Source organism: Moschus berezovskii, chromosome 14, assembly GCF_049115385.1.
Source record: "Moschus berezovskii isolate FMDL1 chromosome 14, NW_MosBer_1.0, whole genome shotgun sequence".
Taxonomy (NCBI): domain Eukaryota; kingdom Metazoa; phylum Chordata; class Mammalia; order Artiodactyla; family Moschidae; genus Moschus; species Moschus berezovskii.
In genome coordinates, this window is record NC_142473.1 from 21,810,097 (window position 1) to 21,832,282 (window position 22,186).

At 38.4% G+C, this 22,186-nt stretch overlaps 1 protein-coding gene and 1 pseudogene across 2 annotated transcripts in view; one reads left to right on the top strand and one right to left on the bottom strand.

The window, feature by feature from the left end:
* Positions 1 to 7,949: 7,949 nt before the first annotated feature.
* C14H11orf65 (chromosome 14 C11orf65 homolog) overlaps positions 7,950 to 22,186 on the bottom strand; it is a 70,387-nt gene continuing 56,150 nt past the window's right edge. For both annotated transcript variants that reach the window (XM_055422982.2, XM_055422981.2), the window contains 3 exons: positions 21,358 to 21,528; positions 12,769 to 12,824; positions 7,950 to 9,538 (listed from right to left, as the gene is read on the bottom strand). In XM_055422982.2, the coding sequence (XP_055278957.2) occupies positions 9,393 to 9,538; positions 12,769 to 12,824; positions 21,358 to 21,528 (373 nt within the window). In that variant the 3' untranslated portion in view covers positions 7,950 to 9,392. The remainder of the gene's footprint in view (positions 9,539 to 12,768; positions 12,825 to 21,357; positions 21,529 to 22,186) is intronic.
* Positions 10,750 to 11,129, top strand: LOC129554303 (barrier-to-autointegration factor pseudogene; annotated as a pseudogene).

Below are 22,186 nucleotides of genomic sequence, written 5' to 3' on the forward strand. Positions count from 1 at the left end.
AATGAGGTATTAAAAGTCCCCTACTAATACTGTGTTATTATCAATTTCTTCCTTTATGTCTGCTAATGTTTGCTTTATGTATTTAAGTGTTCCTGTGTTTGGTACACCCTAACATAGTTTTACCCTTTGGGATGGATCCTGTCATCATTATGTAATGTCCTTTGTCTCTTGTTACAGTATGTGTTTTAAAATCTATTTTGTCTGATATAAGTATTGGTATCCTGGTTTCCATTTGATTTCCTTTTGCATGGAATACCTTTTTTCACCTTATGACTCATTGTGTCTGCAGATCTGAAATGAGTCTCTGGTTGGCAGCATATATGGGTCTTGTTTTTCTGTTCTGTGTCTTTCAACAGTCAACATTCAACTCTTCTATGTCTTTTGGTTGGAACATTTAGTCCATTTAAAGTAATTAGTGATATACATATTTTTATTGTCATTTTGTTAATTGTTTTCTGGTTGATTTTGTAGTTACTTTTTGTTTCTTTTTTCTTTTGCCTTCTTCCCTTGTGAATTGATGGTTTTCTTTAGTTGTATGTTTAGATTCCTTTATGCTTCTTTTTATTTTTTTTATATCTAAAAAAGAATTTTATTAAAAAAGCACAAATGCAAAGAAATGAACAGAGGAAAATTTATGCGTCGAACCTGGACTGCTTTATCCTTTATGCTTCTTGTGTGTCTATTATTGGTTTTGGTTTCTGGTTACCACAAAGCTACCGTATAATACGGTATATGTTATGTGATTACTTTAGTTGATGATCTCTTAAATTTAAACGCATTCCAACCAGTCTGCATTTTTACTCTATATTCTTACTCCCCATCCCAGCATTTAATGTTTTTAACATGGTATTTTACTTTTTTGCTTCATTTTGTATATTTCTTCACTTGTTTTCTATATAGGTGTTTTAGTACTTTTGTCTTTTAACCTTTACACTAGTTTTATAAGTGGTTTATCGACAGCCTTTACTATGTGTTTGCCTTTACCATGGAGATTTTTCTTTTCATTTTATTCAAATAGAAAATTCAAATAGAATTTTCCTATTTGTAGTTGTGACCTTTCCCTTTCTACTTAGAGAAGTCCCTGTAACATTTTTTCTTTCTTCTGGTTTCACCATGTGGGATATTAGTTCCCTCATCAGGGACTAACCCATGCCCCATGCAGTGGAAGCAAGGATCCCTGACCACTGAGCTACCAGAGAATTCCCTATTACATATAACTATAGCCAGTTTTGTGGTGTTGAACCATTTTAACTTTTGTTTGTCTTTGAAACTCTTTATTTCTCCTTTAGGTCTGAGGGACAGCCTGCCAGGTAGCGTATTCTTGGTTGTAAGTTTTTGCCATTTATCACTTGGACTATATCATGACACTCCCTTTTGGCCTACAAAATTGTTGCTGAAAATTCAGCTGAGTCCCTTATGGAGGTTTCTTTTTATTTTACTAACTGGTTTTCTCATGCTGCTCCTGAAATTCTCTTTATCTTTCATTTTTGTGATTTTAATTAAAAACTTTTTTTTTTTTTTTTTTGGCTGCACTGGGCAGCTTGTGGGATCTCAGTTTCCTGACCAGAGATTGAACCCCAGGCCACAGCAGTGAAAGCCCAGAATCCTAACCACTAGGCTAGGATCCTAACCACTAGGCTAGGATCCTAACCACTAGGCTAAGCCAGAATCCTAACCACCAGAGAACTCCCTTTGCAATTTTAATTATGATGTGTCTTTATGTGGACCTCTTTGAATCATCGTTTGGGATTCTCTGTGCTTCGTGAACTTTGACGTCTTTTTCTTTGGCCTTGTTAGGAAATTTTTCAGTGATTATTTCTTAGATAAATTATCTTCCCTTTTCTCTCCTCTTCTAGGACCCCTATAATGTGAATGCTATTAATAAAATGTTTTATGTTGTCGTATTTTGCCAACAAAGGTCCGTCTAGTCAAGGCTATGGTTTTTCCCGTGATCATGTATGGATGTGAGAGTTGGACTATGAAGAAAGCTGATCGCCGAAGAATTGATGCTTTTGAACTGTGGTGCTGGAGAAGACTCTTGAGAGTCCCTTGGACTGCAAGGAGATCCAACCAGTCCATTCGAAAGGAGATCAATCCTGGGTGTTCATTGGAAGGACTGATGCTGAAGCTGAAACTGCAATACTTTGGCCACCTCATACGACGAGTTGACTCACTGGAAAAGACTCTGATGCTGGGAGGGGTTGGGGGCAGGAGGAGACGGGGATGACAGAGAATGAGATGGCTGGATGGCATCACCGACTCTGTGGACATGAGTTTGAGTGAACTTCGGGGGTTGTTGATGGACAGGGAGGCCTGGCGTGCTGTGATTCATGGGGTCACAAAGAGTCGGACACGACTGAGCGACTGAACTGAACTGAGAGGTCTTTTAACTACCCTCATTTTCTAAAATTCTTTTTTCATTTCTCTGTTCAGCCTGGGGATTTCTACTACTGTCTCCTAAGCTGATGATCCATTCCTTTGTATTATCTAATCTACTGTTAATTCCTTCTAGTGTATTTTTTATTTCCGTTCTTTTATTCGTCAACTGCTTTTGATTTTTCTTTATATTTTCTAATTGTTTCTTTAAATTGTCATGGTGTTCTCCAGTTTTCACCAGAGTTCAGTGAGCACGTTAACAGTCTTCCTTGAACTCTTTATCTGATAGATAAATATTTTCTTTTTAGATAGATAGATATTTTGTTTTGTTCTTTTCCTGATGTTTTATCTTATTCTACTATTTGGAACATAAATTTCTACCTCCTCATTTTGCCTAATTCTCTGTGTTTATTTCTGTGTACTAGGTAGGTTGGTTAGCTTTTCCAATCTTGGTGAAGTGGCCTTATTTAGAAAACTTCCTAGGGCGCCTAGCAGCACACTTTCTCTGGTTCAGTTCAGTTCAGTTGCTCAGTCGTATCCGACTCTGTACGACCCCATGAACCGCAGCATGCCAGGCCTCCCTGTCCGTCACCAACTCCCAGAGTTTATTCAAACTCATGTCCGTTGATTCAGTGATCCAACCATCTCATCCTCTGTCATCCTCTCTCTTCCCTCCTTCAATCTTTCTCAGCATCAGGGCCTTTTCCAATGAGTCAGTTTGTCGCATCAGGTGGCCAAAGTATTGGAGTTTCAGCTTCAGCATCAGTCCTTCCGATGAATATTCAGGACTGATTTCCTTTAGGATGGACTGGTTGGATCTCCTTGCAGTCCAAGGGACTCTTCAAGAGTCTTTTCCAACACCACAGTTGAAAAACATCAATTCTTCAGTGCTCAGCCTTCTTTATGGTCCAATTCTCACATCCATATGTGACTACTGTAAAAACCATGGCTTTGACTAGATGGACCTTTTTCAGCAAAGTAATGTGTCTGCTTTTTAATATACTTTCTAAGTTTTCCATAGCTTTTCTTCCAAGGAACAGTACACTAGAAGGAATCAGTAGCAGAGTAACTGAGGCAGAAGAATGGATAAATGACCTGGAGGACAGAATGGTGGAAATCACTGCCACTGAACCGTATATCGAGAAAAGAATGAAAAAAATGAAGACAGCCTAAGAGACCTCTGGGATGACATTAAACACACCAACATTCACATTATAGAGATCCCAGGAGAAGAGAGAAAGGACCTGAGAAAATATTTGAAGACAAAATAGCCAAAAACTTCCTGAACACGGCAAAGGAAATAGTCAACCAAGTACAGGAAGCACAGAGTCCCAGGAAGGATAATCCCAAGGAGGAACACACCGAGACACAGAGTAATCAAATTGACATACATTAAAGGCAGAGATAAAATATTAAAAGCAATATGGGAAAAAAGACAACATACAAGGGAACTCCCATCAGACTATCAGCTAATTTCAATAGAAACTCTACAAGCCAGAGTGGAATGGCGTGATATATTTAAAGTTTTGAAAGGGAAGAACCTACAACCAAGAATGCTCTACCCAGCAAGACTGTCCTTCAGATTTGATGGAGAAATCAAAAGCTTTCCAGACAAGCAAAAGTTAAGTGAATTCAGCACCACCAAACCACCTTTACTGCAAATGCTAAAGGAACTTCTCTAGGCAGGAAACACAAGTGAAGGGAAAGACCTACACAAAATAAACCTAAAACAATTTTAAAAAATAAAAAACAATAGTATCATATATATTGATAATTACCTTAAAATGTAAATGGATTAATGTACCAACCAAAAGACATAGACTGGTTGGATAGATGAAAACTTATGCATGTATTCACTTCCACATATTACCACATTAGTCTGCTTGACCCCCAAATTATATGTAATTGTTTTCTATTCTTAGGTTAATCATGTTCCCATTATGGCTTGCAATTATAATTATCTTTTATTTTTTTGTCTGGCTATTGATTGTGAAAACTGATAAACATCTTTTACTATTGTGGTTATGTAAGTATTACTCACTTGATACCATTGCATCACGATTGGTAAGAGAAAAGTAATAGTACTCTTTATCACCAAAAATTTATAACACCAAAATAGAAAAACTTGTAGTCACTTTTTAAAATCCAGATGCATATCAGAATTATCTTGGAAGTTTTTAAAAAATACAAAAGCTTAGTTATTGCCTTTTTTTCTTTAGAGCTCCAGATATATTTCTGTGAGCAGCCATGGTTAAAAACAAATGAGCTATACAGTGATCTTTTACTTTTATCTAGTTTGTTTCACATTTTCTATTTCATATTCAGTGTTCTCATTTCATTTTGTTTATGTTTTCCAATTTCTCCATCTCTTTTTGTTTTTTGATGTTCTTTCTCAAACCTTTATTAAGCATAGTAGAAAAGCTTTTATATACATATATGTATGACCAAGCTAGACAGTGTATTAAAAAGCAGAGACATTACTTTGCCAACAAAGGTCCATCTAGTCAAAGCTATAGTTTTTCCAGTAGTCATATATGGATGTGAGAGTTGGAAAAAGAAAGCTGAGCGCCGAAGAATTGATGCTTTTGAACTGTGGTGTTGGAGAAGACTCTTGAGAGTCCCTTGGACTGCAAGGAGATCAAACCAGGCAATCCTAAAGGAAATCTGTCCTGAATATTCATTGAAAGGGCTGATGCTGAAGCTGAAACTCCAATACTTTGGCCACCTGATGCAACGAACTGACTCACTGGAACAGACCCTGATGCTGGGAAAGATTGAAGGTGGGAGGAGAAGGGGACAACAGAAGATGAGATGGTTGGATGGCATCACTGATGCGATGGACACGAGTTTGAGTAAGCCCTGGGAGTTGGTGATAGACAGGGAGGCCTGGCATGCTACAGTCCGTGGGGTCACACAGAGTCGGACACGACTGAGTGACTGAACTGAACTGATACAAATGATATATGTAATATATAAGAAAAATTATGAATTTTTTCCTAACTAAAAACTGTATGACATTTTGATTCCACTTATTTGACTTAGTATAAATAGCATGCTGATTTCTAATTTTAAAAAATGGATTTGCAACAAGCAACAAAGATTTACTGTATCACACAGGGTACTATAGTCAATATCTTGTAATAACTTATAACGGAAAATAATTTCAAATATAATATGTGTATATGAATACTATTTTGCTGTACACCTGAAACATTGTAAATCAGCTATACTTAAATAAAATGTATATATTAAGAAAAAATTATGGATAAATGTATGTATAAATGAACCACTTTGATGTCTATCTGAAACAAACACTGTAAATTAACTATACCCCAGCATAAAATAAAAATGAAATTAAAAAAAGACAAAAATATTAACTTGGTGTCTCAGAGGGTAATGCGTCTCCCTGCAATGCAGGAGACCCACATTTGATCCCTGGGTGGGGAAGATCCCCTGGAGAAGGAAATGCCAACTCATTCCAATATTCTTGCCTGGAGAATCCCATGGACAGAGGAGCCTGGCAGGGTTCACAGGGTCACAAAGAGTCGGACACGACTGAGCAACTTCACTTTGAACCCTGTTAAATACTTTTTATCCTCAAAAGACATCATAAAATGAAAACACCACTCACATGTTGGCAAAACAGTATCTGATAAAGGGTTTGTTTTTAGAAAATATTTTAGAGTCTTTAACACAATAATGAAATAATTTGTTTTTAGAAAATATTTTAGAGTCTTTAACACAATAATGAAATAATTTAGAATTGGCTAAAGATTTGAAGAGACATTTCACCAAAGAAGATACCAAATGGTGGATAAGTATTTTAAAGATCGTCACTATCATAAATCATTTAGAAAATGCAAACTAAAATCACAATGAGAGGCTATTCACTCTACATCCCCTAGGATAGTTAAACATTTGCTAAAATGACGCTGGAGGAGTAAATGACAACCCACTCCAGTATTCCTGCCTGAAAAATTCCATGGATAGACAAGCCTAGCAAGCTACAGTCCATGGGATTACAAAGAGTCAGACCCAACTTAGAGAATGTGCACACACACAAAATGACCATACTATTTAAGGCAATATACAGATTCAGTGCAGTCCCTTTCAAATTACCAATGGTGTTTTTCACAGAACTGGGCCAAAATTTTTTTTAATTTATATGAAAACGCAAAAGACTCAATAGCCAAAATAGCCTTGGGGGGGAAAAAAAATGGAGCTGGAGGAATTACATTCCCCAATTTCATACTATAGGATGAAGCCACAAAGCCACAGTAATGAAAACAGTATAGTACTGGCACAGAAACAGACATGTAGATCAATGGAACAAGATAGAAAGCCCAGAAGTAAAGACAAGCAATTATGGTCAATTAATCTATGACAAAGGAAACAAGACTATACAACAGTGAACAGTCTCTTCTATAAGTGCTGCTGGAAAGCCTAGACAGCTACATGTAAAGGAGTGAAATTAGAACAGTCTCTTAACACCACATGCAAAAATAAACTAGATTAAAGACCTAAATGTAAGCCCAGATAATATAAAACTCCTAGAGGAAAATATAAGGAAGACACACTTTGCTATAAATTGTGGCAACATTTTTTTGGATCTGTCTCCTAGAGTAATGGAAACAAGCACAAAAATGAGACCTAGTTAAAGTTAAGAGTTTTTGCACAGCAAAGGAAATTATAATCAAAATGAAAAGACAGCCTACAAAACTGAAGAAAATGTTTGCAAACAAATGCAAATGATAAAATATACAATTTATACTGTTCAATATAAAAAAAAATCAAAAAATAGGTAAGACCTACATAAACATTTCTCCAAAGAAGACATAAAAATGGCCAATAGGCACATGAAAAGATGCTCAACATCACTAATTATTAGAGAAATGCAAATCAAAACTGCAATGAGGTATCACTTCACACTGCTCAGAATGGCCACCATCAAAAATCTACAAATAATAAATGTTGGAGAGGGTGTGGAGAAGAGGGAATCCTTGTACACTGTTGATAGGAATGTAAGTTGGTACAGGCACTATGGAGAACAGTATGGAGTTTCCTTAAAAAACAGAACTACAATATGATCTACCAATGCCACTCATGGGCATATATCTGGAGAAAAACATGGCCCCAAAAGATGCATGCACCCCAGTGTTCACTGCAGCACTGTTTACAATAGCCAGGACATGGAAGCAACCTGAGTGTCCATCAATAGAAGAAGATGTGGTACATATGTACAATGGAATACAAGCCATAGAAAAGAATGAAATAATGTCATTTGCAGCAATATGGATGGACCTAGAGACTGTCATACTGAGTGTTATAAGTCAGACAGAGAAAGACAAATACTATATATCACTTACATGTAGAATTTAAAATGACGTGAATGAAATTATTCACAAAACAAATAGGCTCATTTAGAGAAACAAAAAGTTTACCTTTGTTTATCAAAGGGGAAGGGAGGAGGGATAAATTAGGAATTTAGGATTAACAGATACACACTACTATGTATAAAATACACAATGACCTACTGTATAGCACAGTAGAACAATATTCAATATCTTGTAATAAAGTATAATGGAAAAGAATCTGAACAAATACACACATATTGATATATATCTGAATCACTTTGATATACACCTGAAACATTGTAAAGCAAGTATACATCAATAAATAAATAGATAACTAAACTTATAGTTATTATTTGCCCTAGCAATTCCACTCCCCATTATTTCAGTAATGATCCAAAACTGGAAACAATCAAATGTCCATAAATCTTCTGAACAGATAAAAAAATTGTAATATAGCCATGTAATGGAACGGTCGTCAAACAAGAAATAAACTACTGAAATGCACAGCAACAAGATTGAATTTCAAAAGCATAATCCTAAAGAAACAAGATCAACAATGACTACATATAGTATGATTCCATTTATGTGACAGTTTAGAGAAGGCAGAATGGTAGTGATTGAAAGATCAGTCATTTTCCGTGGCATGGGGTGGTGGATTGACTGCAAAGATGTCCATTTTATGGGCAATGAAAATGGATTATATCTTGACTGTGGTGAAAATTACATAACTTTATACATCTGTCAAAACTGAATACTCAGAATGGGTGAATGTATATGTAAATTATATGAATAAATTTTTTTCTTAAATATACATTGGGGCTTCCTGGGTAGCTCAGCTGATAAAGAATCGGCCTGCAATGCAGGACATGGAAGTTTGATTCCTAGGACAGGAAGTTACCCTGGAGAGGGGATAGGCTACCCACTCTACTATTCTTGGGCTTCCTTGGTGGCTCAGACAGTAAAGGATCTGCCTGCAATGCGGGAGACCTGGGCTCGCTCCCTGGGTTGGAAAGATCCTCTGGAGGAGGGCATGGCAACCCACTCTAGTATTCTTGCCTGGAGAATCCCCATGGACAGAGGAGCCTGGCGGGCTGCAGTCCATGAGGTTGCAAAGAGTCGGACACATCTGAGTGACTAAGCATAGCCATTCCCTTCTCCAGGGGATCTTCCTGACCCAGGCATTGAACCTGGGCCTCCTGCATTGCAGGCGGATTCTTTACCATCTGAGCCACCAGGGAAGCTGACTTTTGCATTCTAATAAAAGGAGAACTGGCTACACTGCCCTTTTTTCTTTTTTAATGAAAAAAGGGCTCTGCTTGACAGAAATGCACAAATAATGAATGCTTTAAATAAGAAAAACAGTCTGACTGAGGTTTTTTTTCTTGCACCTAAATATAATATTTTTATTTAAGTGTAATTGTTAGACTACAGTTTCTCAGAATAAAATGATTAATTTCTACATTTTCCATGACTACTGTATTTAGTCTGGTGTTCTATTTCTGTTTAATCTTCCTTACTTAATTGGGTTAGATTCTGTGTCAAGAATATAGAAGTCATTCCAGCCAGAATAAACTACCTCTTGACTGGAACTGATGGAATCAGAGCTGAAGAGTTATAGCTCAGAAAGAAAATTATAGTTTATAATTATATATTTTTATCTAATTATATTCTATAAGTGGAATCAGGCTTTAGTCTAGTAAAATGGGGCTCTTCATAAATAGTTTCAAATGAAGGCTCTTTTTCTGTTTCCTTTTCCTCTTCCAATATATCTTCATATTTTTTTTCTTTTGCTTGCTCAAACCTGAAACCTAGAGAGGAATGACAAACATTTAGAAAGATGCCAGATGTGACAGGATATAGCTCATTCAATATGCTACTGTGTGCCAGGTAAGGTCTATTCCACATTCCTTCTCACCACTCTTAGAGCAGATATCTTTGTATCCTGTTTAACCATAAATGTCCCATATTTCTGAGATCATTCTACATTTTATGACCTTGTTTCATTGTCCATCTTTAAAAGTCTCTGTAGGATCTGTGTTTGAGGTTTGATCTACTACTAGATAGCTCTATAATTTTTTTTTGCTAGCTCTGTAACTTGAAGCAAGTTACTTAACCTGTCTCAATGTCCTCATCTATAAGACAGGAATAATAATAGCACATGCCTCGGCTTATCTTTGTGAGAACTAAGTGTGATGGTGAATGTAAGGCATTTAGATAATATTCCACAATCAACCATTAGCTAACAATTCTTTATTCACAAAAAAAACCTTTTCTGTCCCTAGAGCTAAAGTTTTCAAATTCTGAATTTTGATTTCCTCTTGCTTCTTGCAGAAGTGGCACATGTTCTCTCCCCTTTTTACTGCCAGCACCTGCAATGTATTACCTGCCTTCCGTTATGCTGCAGATCTCCATTACTTAAAACAGCTTTCACATGCTCTTATGCTCCTTTCAATTAGTGTTATATCTTTTCTTTTTTTCCCACAATAATCTTTTAGCCCAGTAAATAATATTCTCTGCTTCCATTTTGTACTTGTCATTCCTTTATATTCTTTTATTTGCCATTGAGACTATACTGTGTTCTTCACACTGGGAATTCAGTAGTAAACAAAACAGATAGTTATCTGCCTTCAAGTAAAGATAGTTGCCTACACCTGTTCTCCAGAAGGCCATCAACCGCATGAAACCCCTTAAGTGGAAGCCACAAAGCGTGCTTGAGGACCAGGCAAGATTGCAGTGATGTTGAGTTATTGTGAGTGAGGGGGAGAGAGTGGGACGTGATAAAGATGAAAAGTTAAACCAGAGCCGGAGTGCCATGATAAAGTTAGGGTTTTCTTCCAAGTGCAGTGGAAAACTAAATGGCAGCAGGGGTAGTCATCACTAAGAGTATGGTGTCTAGAGAGTATGGTTTCCAGAGCTACCCAGTCTCAGTTCAAATCCTGGCCCTCACAGGGACTGTGTGACCTTGAACAAGTAACTTGGCATCTCTTTAAAATATGGGTAATAGGAAGTGGAAGAAAGTTCTAGTGGGCTGAGGTAGTGGCGGGAGCAGCCGGGTGGCGGGAGAAGCCGTTACAGGAACGGGAGCTGCGGATTAAGCTTGATCGAGATGACAACCTCCCAAAAGCACCGAGACTTCGTGGCAGAGCCCATGGGGGAGAAGCCAGTGGGAAGCCTGGCCGGAATTGGCGAAGTCCTGGGCAAGAAACTGGAGGAAAGGGGCTTTGATAAGGCCTATGTGCTCCTCGGCCAGTTTCTGGTCCAAAAGAAAGATGAAGACCTCTTCCGGGAATGGCTGAAGGACACGTGTGGCGCCAACGCCAAGCAGTCCCGGGGCTGCTTTGGCTGCCTGCGAGAGTGGTGTGACGCCTTCTTGTGATGCTGTCTGGGGAGCCCCCGATCCCGAGCCCTAGCGTTGAGTCTCCAGAGTTTGTAGCCTAGTGAGGACTCCCCTTCCGTCCTCTACAAAGGAAGAGATTACTGTTGTTGTGCACACCTCCCATGGACTCCAGGGCCTTTGGGGAGTTCTCTCCCCTCACCATTTCAACTTTTTTGGAATTCTCACCTTTGCATGCATCTTCCTTCTCCTTTCCCTGCCAGTTTCGTGACAATAATTAACAGCTTTTCTGAGTGGATTCCTGGCCCTGTCCCTCACCCCCCACCCCCACCTGTGGTCTCTTTTATGCATTTGGCAATCTTTTGGGCAGAACAGTCACTGTCCTTGTAAAGTTTTTTAAATCAATAAAGCCAGTGGCCTTAAAAAAATAATAATAAAATAAAATGTGGGTAATAGAACCTGTATCATTGGGTCGTTCTGAAGATCAAATGAACCAATTTTATAAAGCACTTCAAGACAGCACTTCAACATGGTAGTTGCTAAAGAAAAGTTCGTTAAATAAGTGTTTTGTTTTAATTATGCTGGTTTAAATTTGTAGATCACTATCTGTTGCATGGGGAATGGACTGGAGGAGAATAAGTTTGGAGATGTTGCAGAAGCCCACAGAAAATGATGGCAACTTGGACTGTAGTGGTGCCAGTGAGTTGGAAATAAGTAGATAGGTTAAGGGCTTCCCTAGTGGCTCAGTGGTAAAGAATCTGCCTGCAATCCAGGAGACTTGGGATCAGGAAGATCCCCTGGAGAAGGCAATGGCAACCCACTCCAGTATTCTTGCCTGGGAAATCCCAAGGACAGAGGAACCTGGCAAGCTACAGTCCATGGGATCATAAGAGTTGGACATGACCTAGCAACTAAATCACCACCACTAGAGTATGTACTATGCACCAGGCACTATTATAAGCTCTTTACATGTATTATCTCATTACCCCACAAGAGTCCATGAGTTAAGTACTATTGTTATTTTCATTTTATAGATGAGGAAACTAAGCTAGTAACTTGCCCAAGATTATACAGCCTGTAAACAATAGAGCAAAAAATCAAAACCAGGAAGTCATGAATCAACATTCCACAATTAAAGCCTCTTTGTTTTACTGCCAATCACAGGTGACAGATGGACAGAACTCATGCACTCAAATTATATAAAAACTATAACTAGGCTTTGGCTATGTTAGAATTATTGATACTTCCAGAATAGCATTTATTTTGCCAAATCAAGTTTGCTCATTAAAAATTATCAGTGAAACATAAGATATGCAACATTTTTAAAAGAGGATTAATTTTTTTAGAAAAAGAAACATTTTATCCAACTCTAAATAAAATATAAAATTCCTTCTATTTCCAAATAACAATTATATATATAAAGGCAAAAATGACTTGGTAAATTTATTTATCTGTATAGTGTGTGGAATGAAGAAGTGTTTGTTAGGTACTTCAAAATGTGTACATGTGTGGAATGTATTGTTTTGGCTTATGAGAATTTCCCACAGGAGAAGGAAATGGCAAGCCACTCCAATAGTCTTGCCTGAGAAATCCCATGGACAGAGAAGCCTGGTGGGCATGGGGTCACAAAGATTCATATTTGACAGAGCAACAAAGCACACACACACACACACAATTTCCCATTATTGCTAAAAAACCACTTACTTTTGAAGTTAGCTGAAGAGTTGCTTGTAGCAATTTCCTTCCAGTTGGCAATGTACCTAAGCACATTATATAGGCATTCATTAAATTAAGTCAACTTATTAGTAAATAATAAAGTGATTCATTAGTACATGGACTACTTCTAAAATTCTACTTTCTCTATGAAATCATACATTAATGATGATAAATTCACTAGTCCAAATGCTTAATTTCTTGACTTCCCACCTCAAAGTAGCTCTCATGCACCTGAGGCAACCCCTAGGACAAGGAGTTGTAAGAGGTATGAAAATGGTGCCCACCATCTACCATATTGGTGCCTTTTGGCCTCTCTCCAGCACACAGCACACATCTCCTCATTTCATACTGTTCCATTCCTGCTGGATCATGTCCTCAACTGAGTGACAGCTAAGATGTTAGTTAAATTCTAAATTAAAAGTATGAAGGGAAAAAATTTGAAAGTCATGAGAAAACTTCAACAACAAAACTTTATCCTTGGTTCTGGATTGCCAGACCTACAGTCTCTGACATGTAAATCTCAATCACTTGGTTTATGATCTTATTAGAGCAATGGTGCTGTCTTTGCTGTGTCCAGTGAACACAAGGTCATGTTCAAACAAGGAACATGCAGCTGCCACTTGAGCTCCTTAAACAGAGACTGACATATGGAGACAAGAGTAGCCTGAGAAGAGGTGGATAGGGAAGGATAAATATGGTGACCTGAGGGAAAGCTCCAAGGGCCAGGTTTCCTGTGACTTATTCTATCTCATTTTAGGTTCTGTATCCCCTTTCCCAAACTTCCTTTCTTACAACTGTACCCAAGAAATCAGGTAAGAAGTTGATCACAGCAGGTGCTAAAAAGAAGTTGATTGAGAAAGGAGGAGGAGGATTAAAATTGTTATGTAATTCAGAAAAGGCTGATTTTCACTTGAATTACTTTTACTCTTGTTAACTTTGTATTCCTGAATTTTTTGTTATGTGAAGGTATAAATTATGCAACAGTGTTTAATTGTAATTAAGTACTGTGTCTAAGGGCTTCCAGTTGGTACTAGTGGTAAAGAACCCACCTGCCAATGCAGGAGATGAAAGAGACTCAGGTTCCATCTCTGGGTTGGGAAGATCCCCTGGAGGAGGGCATGGCAACCCACTCCAGCTTTCTTGCCTGGAGTATCCCAGGGACAGAGGAGCCTGGTGGGCTACAGTCCACGGGGTCACAAGAGTCAGACATGACTAAAGCGACTCAGCACACATGCAGTGTGTCTAATGTCAACCTCTTCTTGTTACTGTTGCCTCTTTTTGCTCCAAGAATTCTATGATGGTAAGTGGAATACTTCTGGGTCACTGTTAAATGAAAAGATGCAAGATAATAGCAGGTGGTATAAACCCCTTCCAGGATCTTCAGCAGTACGTGAACTGAGAACTTCCAGATATACAAGCTGGATTTAGAAAAGGCAGAGGAACCAGAGATCAAATTGCAAATATTCACTGGATCATAGAAAAAGCAAGGGAATTCCAGAAAAACAACTGTTTCATTGACTACGCTAAAGCCTTTGACTGTGTGGATCAGAGCAAACTGTGGAAAATTCTTAAAGAGATGGGAATACTAGACCACTTTACCTGTCTGCTGAGAAACCTCTATGCGGGTCAAGAAGCAATAGTTAGAACCTGACAGAACAACAGACTGGTTCAAAATTGGGAAAGGAGTACATGTATCAAGGCTGCATATTGTATATTATCACTCTGCTTATGTAGTGTACATCATGCAAAATGCCAGGCTGGATGACTCACAGGCTGGGATCAAGACTGCCAGGAAAATATAAGAAACCTCAGATATGTAGATGATACAACCCTAATGATAGAAAGTGATGAGAAACTAAAGAGCCTCTTGATGAAGGAGAAAAAGGAGAGTGAAAAGTTGCCTTAAAACTCAAGATTCAAAAACTAAAATCATGGCATCCTTCATGGCAAATAGATGGGGAAAAGTGGAAACAGTGACAGACTATTTTCTCGGGCTCCAAAATCACTGCAGATGGTGACTGCAGCCATGAAATTAAAAGATGCTTGCTCCTTGGAAGAAAGGCCATGACAAACCTATAACGCATATTAAAAAACAGAGGCATCACTTTGCTAATAAAAGTCCATATTGTCAAAGCTATGGTTTTTTCCGGTAGTCATGTACCAACATGAGAGTTGGACCGTAAAGAATGCTGAGCGCCAAAGAATTGATGCTTTCAAACTGTGAAGACTCTTGAGAGTCATTTGGACTACAAGGAGATCAAGTCAGTCAATCCTAAAGGAAATCAATCCTAAATACTCATTGGAAGGACCGACCCTGAAGCTGAAGCTCCAATACTCTGGCCACCTGAAGCGAACAGCCAACTCATTGGAAAAGACCCTGATGCTGGGAAAGACTGAAGGCAGGAGAAGAGGGTGACAGAGGACGAGATGGTTGGATGGAATCACCAAATCAACTGAAGTGAGTCTGAGTAGACTCTGGGAGATGGTGAAGGACAGGAAAGCCTGGTATGCTGCAGTCCATAGGGTCAGAGAGTCAGACATGACTTAGTGACTGAACAGAAACACAGGGTCTCTTAGTTGATGGGTCAATCTGGCTTAACCTTAAATTTAGGCAGACTTTGTGTTTTCAGTGGCAGCTCAGAAGCACTATGAAAAGTGGGTATCCATCACCATGCTTCCTTAGATTTATATACTGAAAGATCTTTATTTCACTTTCAAGGAGCCAAGATAAAGGACCTTTGATTAATTGCATGCTAAACCCTGGCAGTGTGGGGCACAAACATATGCTATATTTGAGGGTGATTACTGACCCTGCTTTCAGTTCAGTTCAGTTCCTCTCAGTCGCTCAGTCGTGTCCGACTCTTTGCGACCCCATGAATCACAGCACGCCAGGCCTCCCTGTCCATCACCAACTCCCGGAGTACACTCAAACTCATGTCCATTGAATCGGTGATGCCATCCAGCCATCTCATTCTCTGTTGTCCCCGTTTCCTCCTGCCCCCAATCCCTCCCAGCATCAGAGTCTCTTCCAGTGAGTCAGCTCTTCACACGAGTTGGCCAAAGTATTGGAGTTTCAGCTTTAGCATCAGTCCTTCCAATGAACACCCAGGACTGATCTCCTTTAGAATGGACTGGTTGGATCTCCTTGCAGTCCAAGGGACTCTCAAGAGTCTTCTCCAACACCACAGTTCAGAAGCATCAATTCTTCGGCCCTCAGCTTTCTTCACAGTCCAACTCTCACATCCATACATGACCACTGGAAAAACCATAGCCTTGACTAGATGGACCTTTGTTGGCAAAGTAATGTCTCTGCTTTTTAATATGCTATCTAGGTTGGTCATAACTTTCCTTCCAAGGAGTAAGCATCTTTTAATTTAATGGCTGCAATTAGCATCTACAATGATTTTGGAGCCCCCAAAAAATAAAGTCTGACACTGTTTCCACTGTTTCCCCATCTATTTCCCATGAAGTGATGGGACCAGATGCCATGATCTTAGTTTTCTGAATGTTGAGCTTTAAGCCAACTTTTTCACTCTCCTCTTTCACTTTCATCAAGAGGCTTTTGAGTTCCTCTTCACTTTCTGCCATAAGGGTGGTATCATCTGCATATCTGAGGTTATTGATATTTCTCCCTGCTTTACCTGAGATCAAGATATGAATTTATTCAATTGTTTAAAAAGAACTTCTCATAGGGAACATGATAGTAGTAACCAATAAGAAATAAAATTTTTACAAATAGAAGCAACAACTTGATTGTATCATTTTCATGCTGTTTATATCATAAAGCTGATCTGTCTTTCTAAGAAATTTTTGGAATTTTTTAAAGATATTAGCAAAGTAAAGTGTATGTGGAATCTATCACAGAATTTAACATCTTAATGGCCTGGGGAAAGTCCCTAGTCAGAGAGGTAATATAACCACTTGTCTTAGAAGTCAAAGGGGCAGGTTCAGACATAGATATTACCCATTGAGAGTTCTTGCCAAATAGAACATCAGAAAATTATTTTAGATAGCCTAGCTGCTGATGACTTAATATGTTATGTTAAACTTCACTTGCAGTTTGAAAACTATGAAGATTCTGGAAGAGAAACATCTGTCTCAATAGAAAATATGCCCATGAAAATCCAGCAGGATGAATGCCATCAAAGGCAGAGTGGCCACTGTGTGGTATTATAGGTGACTCAATAACGGCAGTGCAGGCATCGCTTTTTATTCTAAGTGCCTGCAGCAATGTGTCTCTGGATACTACAGAATTTATGAGGGTACTCATCAGTGTCCTTGAGTCCAAGAGTGAAGTTGGCCTTTCCATTCTTCAAAATTATAATAATATTTCACTCGATCACTCTTGTTGCCCTGCTCATCTGGAGATGTACACAGTTTCTTTCCAGGAGAGATCCATCTGCCGTAACAAGGGGCTAGCACAAAAGCCTTTGGGAAGAAACTGGTTTGTATCACTCAGTATCAGTGTTCAACACATTTATGTCATTCTAATGGTCCAACTATCAAAAACTGTCTATAGATTTTGAAAGATTCTCTCCAAGGAATTCAGTTCAGTTCAGTTCCTCTCAGTCGCTCAGTCATGTCCGACTCTCCACAACCCCATGAATCACAGCACGCCAGGCCTCCCTGTCCAGCACCAACTCCCGGAGTTCACTCAAACTCATGTCCACAGAGTCGGTGATGCCATCCAGCCATCTCATTCTCCGTCGTCCCCTTCTCCTCCCACCCCCATGGACTGTGAAGAAAGCTGATCGCCGAAGAATTGATGCTTTTGAACTGTGGTGTTGGAGAAGACTCTTGAGAGTCCCTTGGACTGCAAGGAGATCCAACCAGTCCAAGGAATTAGTGGCTACCAATTCAGAGAAAATATCAGTCTTTGAAATTCTCTTCAAATAAGGTATTATCAAGCCAGTTACAAATATCTAGAGAACTACAAAGATGTAAGAGGAAAATGGACTGTGGAGACCATACATACACTGGGAAGAAGATATTTATACCTAATGTCTGCTCTTGGCTATGGGAAAGTGTTTGCAAATTTTGATCTTACTTGAGATAATCAGTAAGTTGTGGTCTGTGAAAGTGTAAAACACTGTCATGTCTAACTCTTTGCAACCCCATGGACTATAGCTCAACAGGCTCCTTTGTCCATGGAATTCTCTAGGCAAGAATAGTGGAGTGGGTAGCCATTTCCTCCTCCAGGGGTCTTCCCGACCCAGGGATCAAACCCAGGTCTCTGCATTGCAGGCAGTTTCTTTACCATCTGAGCCACCAGGGAAGCCCCTGTGGTCTGTAATACTACTGAAATATTCCCAAATAATCATGCTGGATTCCATTTGAAATTTCTGTTGTCTGGAGCTCATTAGAAAAACGTGCTAACAGTTCCAAGTTGGTCCCAAATTATGCTCAAGTCATAGAATGAACTGATAGAAGTATATAATTTGGAAACATGAATAGTCTACATTTTTCTAAATGGAAAATCTGAGTAGTGTCACCATATCAAAACTAGATGTAATTATCCTACTCCATATACAGTACATGATACCAGAAAACCACTTCAGATCTTCCTATTTTGGTCTGTTTTTATTCTTTTCTCCACAATGAGAAGCCATTAGGAAACTTCTTCATCTACCAGTGAAGGGTGTTAAGGGATGATAGTGGGGAAAGTCTTGTGTAGCCTGAGATGTCTGTTTATCTCTTTCCTTTGAACTCAATTGTTTTATTCTTTTTTTTAAAACTTCAAACTTTTTATTTTATATTGGGATATAGCTGATTAACAATGTTGTGGCAGTTTCAGGTGAACAGTGTAGGGACTCAGCCATACATATACATGTATCCATTCTTTTCAATATAGGATAGTGGCTATGGATTATTTGTAATCTTTTACTGAAGCTTGCTGGCTCTTTGTTGAATTAGTCAACTGTATAAGGGAAAAGCAGAACAGGATTTCAAAAGTTTACTTGAGAGAATTCTCTATCCTGCCCTTATAAACTCAATCAAGATGGACCTCCCCTACCTCTCTCTTTCTCTACCTTCTTAGGAAAGCAAAAGTACAGCATCACATCTCATTCTTTGGATGTCATTTCTTACATCATTATTACCACTTGTATTTATTCAGTGCTCCAGAAACCATAAATGTGCTATCTGTAAGGAATCTCAGTACTATGTCTGGATGAGATAATGGGGTTACTGAGTCATAAAACCTTTGCAGTATTTATTAAAAAGTACTTTAGCACATCTATTATGGATAATTAGCTCTTTATTCCTTGTGTTTTCTTTTTATTTCAAAGTATCTTTCCCATGATTATCATTTTTTTCTGTGTTTGCATGTGTGTTAGTTGCTCAGTTGTGTCCGACTCTTTGGGACTCCATGGACTGTAGTCTACCAGAGAATCCATAGGATTCTCTGGGCAAGAATATTGTAGTGGGTTGCCAGTTCCTTCTCGTATATTCTTATTTTCTTTTTTTGTTAGTCATTCTTCCCTTTTTCTTCTTTCCTCTTTGCTTTTCTCATTGTTTTCTTTTCTGCTTCCTCTGGCCTCTTTTTCTCTGGTTTATTGTTCAATAGTGTGAGTGCATGCTCAGTTGCTCAATCATGCCTGACTCTTTGCAACCCCATGGACTGTAGTCTGCCAGGCTCCTTTGTCCATGGGATTGATTCTCCAGGCAAGAATACTGGATTGGGTAGCCATCTCCTCCTCCCTTCAGACCCGGGGATAGAACTGGTGTCTCCTGCATCTTCTGCATTGGCAGGTGGGTTCTTTACCACTGAGCCACCTGGGAATTCCCTGTTCAATGTCAGTCAACCTAATTATTCCTATTTCATGTTTTTATCTCCTTCTTCTGAATTTCTTCCTTTGTCTTACATTTCTTTACTATCTTTATTTTTTCCAATTCTTTATCCACGCAGTATTCACATCATTATTGTAGCTGAGTAAATATTGAATATTTTTAAAGCTTTACTGAGAATAATTCACATACCATAAAATGTGCCCATTTAAAGTGTACAATTCAATGGCTTTTCATTGTATTCAGAGAGTTGTGCATCCATCACCATGACTGATTTTAGAACATTTCATTATTCCAAAAAGAAACTTCACACCCTTTAGCCACCACTTCCCAATCCCCACAAATCTCAGCCCTAGGCAACCACTAATCTACTTTCTATCTCCATAAATTTGCCTATTCTTAACATTTCAATACAAGTGGAGCCATACAATATATGTTCCTTTGTAACTGACTTCTTTCATTTAGTAGGTTCATCAAAGTTGGAGCATTTCTTTTTATTGCCAAATAATATTTCGTTATTTGGATATGTCACATTTTAATCATCAGTTCATGAATAGACTGTTTCTAATTCTTGGATATTATGAATAACAATGTTATGAACATTCATGTAAAGTTTTTATGGGCATCTGTTTTCATTTTTCTTGAACTGAACTGGGTATATACTGAGGAGTAGAAATGCTGTATTATATGGCAACTCAAGTTTGAACCATTTGAGGAACCATTTCCTGATTGTTTTCCAAAATGGCTACACCATTGTACGTTCCTACAAAGAGTATATAAGGACTTCAATTTCTCCAAATTCTTGCCAACACTGATCACCATGTCTTTTTAATTATAGCTATCTTTGTAGAGATAGCTATCTAACAGGATCTTATTATCATTTTGATTTGAATTGCCCTAATGGCTACATGTTGGACTGTGAAGAAGGCTGATCGCCAAAGAATTGATGCTTTTGAACTGTGGTGCTGGAGAAGACTCTTGAGAGTTCCTTGGACTGCAAGGAGATCCAACCAGTCCATTCTAAAGGAGATCAATCCTGGGTGTTCATTGGAAAGACTGATGCTAAAGCTGAAACTCCAATACTTTGGCCAACTCATGCGACGAGTTGACTCACTGGAAAAGACTCTGATGCTGGGAAGGATTGGGGGCGGGAGGATAAGGGGACGACAGTGAATGAGATGGCTGGATGGCATCACCGACTCGATGGACATGGGTTTGAGTGAACTCTGGGAGTTGGTGATGGACAGGGAGGCCTGGCGTGCTGTGATTCATGGGGTCACAAAGAGTCGGTCACGACTGAGCAACTGAACTCAATGGCTACATGAAGTATTTTTTAATTTCCATCACACAAAAAAAAATCCTAAAAATGTTTTTCAAGGGCCAAAATATGTCACTAAAAAAATAACTTTTTAATGTCCCACACAGGAAGATTAGGGAATACAGATTAAGGAAATTCTTTATATTATTAATTTCATGTTCTTAGCTTGGTTTCTGTATCCCAAAGTAAGAGTAAAACAGAGTTAAACTAAGGCATAAGAATAAAGTCTGGCAATAAAGAACACCTAAATCTATTTTTCTTTTTTCTACTTTCAGATCATCCTTTTTTATATTTCTCTCTCATTTCCTCTTCTTTTCTTCCTATACAGATAATACATATGCAAGGAGTTTTTAAGAGTATGTTAGTGCCCCCCAAGATCCAACGTGGGAGTGAGAAATACTAGAAAAATATTGACTGCCCTGATGCCTGATGCATGCCCTTGCTCCCCAAGAATAATAGCAACATATATTTACTCATCAAAGTTGAGTGTATTTGTCCAGTTCAGCACTTCATCCACTTCCCATTCCATCACAGAATCTATTCCACCATCTTCAATAGTTCTTAATAGGCCTTTTGTTGCTGTTTGAATTAAACCTAGAGTTTCGTAGTTTGTTGACTTAGCCTCCAGGTTTCCTGCGTAGTACCTACATATAGGAAAAGAAGAGTGATGTAAATCCTTTGAATTAGGTGACTGCGAGTGGACGCAGTTAATATACATTATTGCAAACTATTTACATAGTAAACAAAGTTTTCATCTTTTTTAATTTGAGCGATTGAACTGAAGTCAAGTTGTATGTGATGGGATCATCTGGAAAAAAACAAAGCAGCTTAATCAACCACACTAACTAGAGAAGCCTCATTTCAAAATCACCTCTCAGTAAGCTGCACTGTTGTGATACATGGAAAACCTAAGTATAGAATTACAGAGTCAAAGGATCTTAAGAGACCAAATAACTATCCCATTTGTTTCATAGGCAATGCAATAAACCCCGAAAGAGTAACTTAGAAAGTCATATGGCTCACCTAAAAACTAAAACAAATTAAATATATGTAATAAAACAAAAACAGACCCACAGATGTAGAGAACAAACTAGCAGGTTACCAACGGTGAGAGAGAAGGGGGAGGGAGTTCATACGACCATGTATAAAATAGATAAGCAACAAGGATTGATATATTGTACAGCACAGGAAAATACAGCCAGTGTTTTATAATAATATTAAGTGGAGTACAATCTTTAAAAATATTCAATCACTATGTTGTACACTTGAAACTAAGACAGTATTGTAAATCAACTATACTTC